Source organism: Populus nigra, chromosome 13, assembly GCF_951802175.1.
Source record: "Populus nigra chromosome 13, ddPopNigr1.1, whole genome shotgun sequence".
Lineage (NCBI taxonomy): Eukaryota > Viridiplantae > Streptophyta > Magnoliopsida > Malpighiales > Salicaceae > Populus > Populus nigra.
Window position 1 is genome coordinate 1,022,475 of NC_084864.1, and position 8,920 is coordinate 1,031,394.

Sequence of the window (8,920 nt, forward strand, 5' to 3'; positions counted from 1 at the left end):
GGAAGATTGTTTGTTAATTCGATAATTGACCAGATGGCTTCATATCAATCTATGATCATCGGTTCAATCAAATCTATCATTTTAATAAAACCCAATTCATATAAATTGATCCAGAGTTGAAATAAATTTAATAACTATGTTTTAATTTTTTTCTTGGAGTGGATAATGGTTTTTTTTAAATATTTTTTTTAAATTAAAATAATATTATTTAAAAAAAATTATTTTTAACATCAACCTATTAAAACAATATAAAAAATTAATTAAAAAATCAATTTACTCTTAAATAATTTTACACAACAAAAGTAAGAAAATGATAACTTCGCCACTTATCACGGTTGCTTTTCTTGGCCCACAAAAAAAATCGGTGCTAATAAATTTTGTTTTTATTTTTTAAATCCTTTTCCTTGAGAAGATTTGAGGAACGACTCGGTAGAGTGGAAGAGTGATGCAATATAAAATACTTGGAAAGAAATTGAGAAATTAAAATTAATATTTGGGTCTTTGAGGTCAAGGTTCCCAGCTGTCTCCCTTGATCCTTGCTGCCTCTACAATTTCCTGTGGGCTTCCTACTTGAGATTACGAAGCTCGAGCGTTTCGAAACGAAAGTCAATTTGTGTTTTCAAAAACGTTTAAATTTGTTAATTAAAAATTATATTCAAGCTATTTTTAACCCAAAACATGCTATTCAGGCTAGTTTTGATATTTCTTTTGGGTTTTAAATTTTTATAGAGCAGTTTTTAAGTTTATTTAAGGAGTATTAAATATTTTGGAGAGATAGATTACTTAAAAGATAAAATATTTACTAATAAAACTTTGAATTAAAATCTTATGTGATGGCTCTACTCGTTTCTTTCTTGTTTTGATTCAATTGCATAAAAAATTGAGCAAGAAATGCCTCGTTAGTATAAAGTGTTTGCTCACTTAAAGAAACTATTCAAAGGTTACTCTCACTCGAGCTTAGAAACTGTCTTTCTGACTTGTCATCTTTGCCTAAAAGGTTGGCCAGAACTTGTAGGGTATCCGATGAATTGTATAGTGATAATTTGGAAATGAAAGGATTAAAGTGATAATCTGGGGTCAATAGTTTCGAGTGGCAGAGCTGTGAAGTCAACTGAGAACCCGCGTACTTACTTTGATTTTTCTTTCCTTTTTCATTCGTTAAACGTCTTATTCTCTTCACTATCTTCTTCTCTGCAATTCTCTGCTCTGCTTCCTTCCAATTATCTGCTTCTGCTTCCTTCCAATTCTCTGCAAAGATCCCATCATGGCTGTGGAGTACATTGGAGGATCAATTCTCTCTGCTGTCATTGAGGTTCTGGGCGAGAAGCTGACCACTCCTGAGATTCTGGGCTTCTTCAAAAGCCACAAGCTCAAAGATGGTCTTCTCGGAAAGTTGAAAGAAACACTGAATACTCTCAACGGACTTCTCGACGACGCGGAGGAGAAGCAGGTTACCAAGCCTGCTGTGCAGAGGTGGCTTAATGATGCTAGACATGCTGTGTATGAGGCTGAGGACTTAATGGAGGTGATTGAATATGAACATCTACGATCCAAGGATATTAAAGCTGCCTCTCGACGTGTGAGGAATCGGGTAAGCATATGTTTTTGCCTTTCTCGTATAATGTTAGTGTCGATCCCTCTGATTCTTACAAGCACAATTCGAAATTGTAAAATATCAGAAAATTTCATATCTTTTCTTGAAATATTTCATGCAAACAACACCCCTCACTCAATGATGCTAATTTATCTCGTGCAACCAATCCTATGATACTCTCCTGCAACCACTACTCATTATTCCAACAAATTCCAACCACTGGCTTGGCCCAGCTGTCACCTTAATTAAAACATGTTCTATCTAGAATTTGAATTAAATTTGTTTTTTTTAAAAAAAAAATATATCAAAGTTTACCCATTCATTTTTTTTTAAAATTAGCACAATAAATGTTAAATATTGGTATAATAACACCGTTTAAAAAAAATTATGAAATGACATACTTTCACATTTTTTAATAGTAGTTGTATTAACTAGTTAATCATTTCACATGAAAATCATAATTTTATAAATTTTTTTTTTCAAATATTAATTATGAGTCAAAATATACATGTGTTTAGCATGTAGACTAAAAAATAGATTTCAATTAAAATTTTAAAAAATTATTATTCACACAGTAATTGTTATCTATTTTTTAATGTCAATGATGTAGAAAGACTTGTGATAACAAGTGTTTCTAAGTAGTCATATATGTGTCTATCATAACTAAATGCATGAGAATCTACCCTAAACAAATTACGTGTATGACCTAACAAATACATTTATGGACCGATAAGATAGTTTAAGGCTCAAGAGGAGATCTGGTTCCGCCAGATCAGAATAACGATTACAAAAGACTATAACTTTTGATTCGACTGTTGGATCGCACTCAAACTTTTATAGGAGTTTTCGAAAGCCATCTTCCTTATTGTAGCCACTGTGTCGCTATGTAGACCGTCAAATATTTAGTTATGAAAAATCTCATTGAGACCCCTTGATTTTGACTTTTTTAAGATTTTTCTTATTATTTTTGGAATTAGTCGACTGATTTCACTAATCATTATGAATAGGTCAATCAATTGAGTTAGATGATTGAAGTTTCACTTTGTTGCTCTTTAAAAGTACAATATTTACTAAATATCGTTATTTGAAAATGCGACAACTATCTTATCATGCTTGGGAATAATAAAATTTAGTGAATAATGTGATTTGGTGAAAATATACTATTTTTCCAAAGCTTTTTCAATCGATATCATTGCATCATTTTTTTTATTCTTACTGTGCTCATTGCTGAATTTATCTTTCAAATTTTAGTAACCTGTAGGGTTAATTCACCATCCTATCATCTCATTAGAATCTTGGTTAGACTTAATTTTTTTCAAAAAATAATCTCATTTTAATTATTTTTTTAATTTTTTTTATAAAAAACATCGTTGCAGCTGTGTTAACTTACTCGGTACCAAGACATGGGACGAGTTTAATAATTTTAGTATTTATATGTTCCTAAATTCTATCTCATATATATATGGATATGTTCCGCCATTGCAGGTAAGGAATTTGTTTCCAATTCTTAATCCAGCTAATAAAAGGATGAAAGAGATGGAAGCAGGGTTACAAAAGATCTATGAGAAGCTTGAACGTTTAGTTAAACACAAGGGTGATCTGCGCCACATAGAATGTAATGGTGCAGGGAGACCATTGTCAGAGAAAACAACTCCTGTGGTTGATGAATCTCATGTATATGGAAGGGAAGCTGATAAGGAAGCCATAATGAAGTCCTTGTTGACAAAAAACAATACAAATGGCGCAAATGTAGGTGTGATTCCTATTGTGGGCATGGGAGGGATTGGTAAAACCACTCTTGCTCAGCTTATCTACAAAGACAGAAGGGTAGATAAGTGCTTCGAGCTCAAAGCCTGGGTCTGGGCTTCTCAACAATTTGACGTCACCAGGATAGTTGATGATATTCTTAAGAAGATCAACGCAGGTACTTGCGGCACCAAAGAACCAGATGAATCTCTAATGGAGGCATTGAAAGGGAAAAAACTTCTACTTGTTCTAGATGATGCGTGGAACATTGTGTACAATGAATGGGTTAAATTACTGCTGCCTTTGCAGTATGCGGAGCCTGGAAGTAGGATTGTCGTGACAACACGGAATGAAGATGTAGCAAAAGTCACGCAAACTGTCATCCCTTCTCACCATTTGAAGGGAATATGCGATGAAGATTGCTGGCAGTTGTTTGCAAGGCATGCATTTAGCAGTGCAAATTCTGGAGCATTCTCACACTTGGAAACATTTGGCAGAGAAATAGCGAGAAAGTGCAAAGGTTTACCGCTGGCAGCGAAAACTCTTGGGGGTCTTTTGCACTCTGTAGGAGATGTCAAGGAATGGGAGAAGATATCCAAGAGCAGGATGTGGGGTTTATCGAATGAAAACATCCCTCCAGCTCTAACATTGAGCTATTATCATCTCCCTTCACACCTGAAACGTTGTTTTGCTTATTGTGCAATATTTCCCAAGGGTTATGTATTTGAGAAGAATCAAGTAATCACTTCATGGATGGCACAAGGTTTTTTAGTCCAGTCCAGAGGCGTTGAGGAGATGGAAGAAATAGGTGACAAATACTTCAATGACCTTGTCTCCAGGTCATTGTTTCAGCAATCACTTTACGCCCCATCATATTTCAGCATGCACGATCTCACAAGTGATCTAGCTGAATACATGTCAGGAGAATTCTGCTTTAAATTTGTTATGGATGGAGAATCGGGCTCTGGGTTGGAGGGTGACAATTCATGCACGCTTCCAGAAAGGACTCGTCATTTATCAATCACTTCAACACTATCTGATGGGGTCTCTAAGATATTTCCTCGCATTCATGGAGTCCAACATTTGCGCACCTTGTCTCCACTAACATACGTGGGGGGGATTGATAGTGAGGTGCTGAATGACATGTTGACAAATCTTAAGCGCTTGCGAACGCTATCTTTATATCGGTGGAGCTATAAATCTTCTCGGTTGCCCAATTCCATCGGCAACTTGAAACATTTGCGGCACTTGGACCTTTCTCAGACATTAATTAAACGGTTGCCCGAAAGTGTGAGCACCTTGTACTATTTGCAAACTCTATTGTTAAGAGAGTGTCGACATCTCATGGAGTTGCCATCCAACATTTCGAACTTGGTCGACTTACAACATCTTGATATTGAAGGGACAAATTTGAAAGAGATGCCACCAAAAATGGGGAAACTCACAAAGCTTCGAACTTTGCAATATTACATTGTGGGAAAAGAGAGTGGGTCTAGCATGAAAGAGCTGGGGAAGCTCTCACATGTAAGGAAAAAACTTTCTATTCGGAATCTCAGAGATGTTGCAAATGCTCAAGATGCTTTGGATGCTAATTTGAAGGGTAAGAAGAAGATTGAGAAGCTGAGGTTGATATGGGTTGGCAATACGGATGACACACAACATGAGAGAGACGTGCTTGAGAAATTGGAGCCTTCTGAAAATGTGAAACAGCTTGCCATTACTGGTTATGGGGGTACGATGTTTCCAGGTTGGTTTGGAAGCTCTTCCTTCTCAAATATGGTAGCGTTGACACTTTCTGGATGTAAGAACTGCATCTCCTTACCACCACTGGGGCAGCTTTCATCTCTAGAAGAGCTCCAAATTAAAGGATTTGATGAAGTCGTGGCAGTTGGCTCTGAGTTCTATGGAAGTGACTCTTCGATGGAGAAGCCATTTAAATCCCTCAAAATATTGAAGTTTGAGGGGATGAAAAAATGGCAGGAATGGAATACAGATGTAGCTGGTGCTTTCCCTCATCTTGCAAAGCTCTTGATAGCAGGCTGTCCCGAGTTAACAAATGGCTTGCCTAATCACCTTCCTTCTTTATTGATACTTGAGATTCGAGCGTGTCCACAGCTTGTGGTTTCAATTCCAGAGGCTCCCCTGCTCACCGAAATCAATGTATTTGATGGTTCTAGTGGTCGTATAAATGCATCGGTATTATATGGCGGCGGGCGGTGCCTTCAATTTAGGGAATATCCCCAACTGAAGGGAATGGAGCAAATGAGTCATGTGGATCCCTCTTCTTTCACAGATGTTGAAATCGATAGATGTAGTTCATTTAACTCCTGCCGGCTAGACCTTTTACCCCAGGTATCCACACTTACAGTCAAACAATGTCTCAATCTGGAATCTCTTTGTATAGGCGAGAGATCTCTTCCTGCTCTCCGTCGTTTAACTGTCAGACACTGTCCTAATTTGGTGTCTTTCCCCGAAGGAGGACTAGCTGCCCCAGATTTGACAAGCCTTGTGTTAGAGGGTTGCTTATATTTGAAGTCTTTGCCAGAAAACATGCATTCCCTCCTCCCTTCCCTTGAGGATTTGCAATTGAGATCACTTCCAGAAGTTGATTCGTTTCCCGAAGGAGGTTTACCCTCCAAATTACACACACTTTGCATTGTGGATTGTATCAAGCTCAAGGTATGTGGTTTGCAAGCACTCCCTTCTCTTTCATGCTTCAGATTTACTGGGAACGATGTGGAGTCTTTTGACGAGGAGACGTTGCCCTCTACTCTCAAAACCCTTAAAATCAAACGTCTGGGAAATCTGAAGTCTCTGGACTATAAGGGGCTTCATCACCTCACCTCTCTTAGGAAATTGAGTATCGAGGGTTGCCCTAAGCTTGAGTCCATATCAGAGCAGGCGCTTCCCTCCTCCCTTGAATGCCTTCATCTCATGACACTGGAATCTCTGGACTACATGGGGCTTCAGCACATCACCTCTCTTCGAAAATTGAAGATCTGGAGTTGTCCAAAGCTTGCATCGTTGCAGGGGCTGCCTTCTTCCCTTGAATGCCTTCAATTATGGGATCAGCGAGGTCGGGACTCCAAGGAGCTTCAGCACCTCACCTCTCTTCGCACATTGATTCTCAAGAGTCCTAAGCTGGAGTCCCTTCCAGAAGACATGCTTCCCTCCTCCCTTGAAAACCTTGAAATCTTGAATCTTGAAGATCTGGAATATAAGGGGCTTCGGCACCTCACCTCCCTTCGTAAATTACGCATCTCTAGTTCTCCCAAGCTTGAGTCCGTGCCAGGTGAGGGGCTGCCCTCCTCCCTTGTATCTCTTCAAATCTCAGATCTCAGAAATCTTAAATCTCTGAACTATATGGGGCTTCAACACTTCACCTCTCTTCGCAAATTGTTGATCTCGCATTCTCCTAAGCTTGAGTTCATGCCAGAAGAAGGGCTGCCCTCCTCCCTTGAATATCTTAAGATTATCGATTGTCCTTTGCTGGCCACAAGGTGTGAAAGGGAGACAGGGGAAGATTGGCCCAAAATTTCTCACATCCGCAGTATAAAAATTTCTAATTAGAGGATGAAGAATTATGCAATAACAGTCTCCTGTCATTTGTCCAACGTGCTCAGGTATTTACTAAATTCTATTTAGAGGATGAAGCCTTGCATTTGCTTTGTTTTAAATTCTATTTTTGGACCGTGGCATTTTCACAACAACAGATCTTCACCGCACAGCCCATCACCACATTAGGTAGAGATAGGTTCCCAACAATTTGTTCAAAAACGAAGGCGGGCATAAACAGATCCCATCTTAAGCCGTGCATGATTTACAGTGAATCAGCAAATGCCAGCCCAAGTTCATAATTGCTGTTTTCTTATTCTTTTCTGTTGAGGTTTAAAGTAATTTGAGATTCTGTATTCAAAGCATAGTTATTAAGAAATGAAAACAAGAAGAATAATAGTGATCTTGCTAACATTGTATATCAGTTCTTACTTGATAATTCACTGGGATTTTATGAGATATTTAAAAGAAAAACTTTGATCAGAATATTTAACAGATGCTTAATACTAATAGCATTATATTCTTGATGGCTCTATGTTCAGGATTAAACTCGATAGATGGCTACATGCCCAGGATGAAATGAGGATGATGGCAAAGTGAAAAGAAAAGGTAAAACCTGAAAGAGATAACTGCTGGCCAACGATGCAGCATTTCAGAAATCAGGACATCCAAAATGATATATTTGATCCCAGTGCAAGCAACAGATCCAGAGATCTTGACAGAGTCGGATGTTTGCTTGCATGTGTTGTTATACTTGGAACTCTGTATTGCGAACAAGTTTGCCACCTTTTCGCAAACTTGTTGCCAACAATATAAGGAAATTAAGAAAAAAATTATCTAAATTATTTTCAAAGAGTTCTATTAAGATTTGTACTTTGCATCAAATTTAATCTTTAACTTGATTGCCGAGAAGAAGCTCAAGCAGGCTTGATTTGTAATGCTCATATTTCCGCTTCCCATCAATTAGCTGACTTGTTCGTTAAGGTCACAATATTATATTTTGAAGGACAAGTTTAGTGTTTCTAACAAGCACACTCCAGGGGGCACATTAAGATTTAATCACGCCAATCAAGCAACGGCAATATTGACAAGGATTTTTTCCTCAATCAACCAATGGTCACTATGATGATGATAACATTGACATTTAGATGTGAGTATGTTATAATTAAATTAGAATATGCTATAGATAGATTATATGAATGGCCTAGTAGATCTATTTATAGACCAATAAGATAAATTCATATCTGAAAAGAGATCTAGTCGCACTAGAACAGAAAAATAACTAAAGAATACCATAATTTTTTATCTGATCATTGGATCATACTCAAATTTTTACAAGAGTTTCTGAAGGATGTTTTTCTTAGAATAATTATGGAATCGCTACTTCGACCATCATATCTTTAAATTTTGAAAATCTCATCTTAAGATCTTGAATTTGATAATTTTTGTAATTTTCCTTGTTATTTTTAGGTTACTGTTTATTTCACATTTTATTCTTTTTTCTTTTGTAATTTTAGTTTTTTTTTTCTAGTTGAGATATTATCTATTCAAGGCTTTGTAAACCTTCTAAAAAGACAAACTTTATTATTATTATTTTAGAGAGAATAAACTTAACAGACTAAACATGTTCCTACATTTTTTTTTTTCCTTGTTGTGTTCCTTTATAGTTTTATTTAGTACGCTTTAAAATCCAATTTCATATATTTATTATGTTTAAGAGTAAACACAAGACATAAGCTAAGCCCATAGTTTCATTTCCATTTGGCCAAGAGTAATGATCTCCATTAATGTGATTGTCTCTGCAGATATGATTTCTTAGTTGAAGAGTGTGCAGTTTCAAAAGACGAGCAAAATGAAGAACGTACCAAGCACTTCTCAGGCCATTTGGCCACCAAACCTAAAGTGAAATAGGCTATGTAATCTACCCACCAAAGCTATCATAAAAAAGAGTGCATAAAAGGATTGAACAAAATCGAGGTAAACAAGGTATGTGATATATCCGCCAAAACTAGCATTTAGTGCTTA

At 37.0% G+C, this 8,920-nt stretch overlaps 1 protein-coding gene across 1 annotated transcript; it reads left to right on the forward strand.

The window, feature by feature from the left end:
* Nucleotides 1–872: 872 nt before the first annotated feature.
* On the forward strand, nucleotides 873–7,748 carry LOC133670687 (putative disease resistance RPP13-like protein 1). The gene is made up of 3 exons (XM_062091255.1): nucleotides 873–1,591; nucleotides 3,080–6,963; nucleotides 7,438–7,748. The coding sequence occupies exons 1-2, from the start codon at nucleotides 1,265–1,267 to the stop codon at nucleotides 6,908–6,910; spliced, it is 4,158 nt and encodes a 1,385-aa protein (XP_061947239.1). The 5' UTR covers nucleotides 873–1,264; the 3' UTR covers nucleotides 6,911–6,963; nucleotides 7,438–7,748.
* The last annotated feature ends 1,172 nt before the right edge of the window (nucleotides 7,749–8,920 follow it).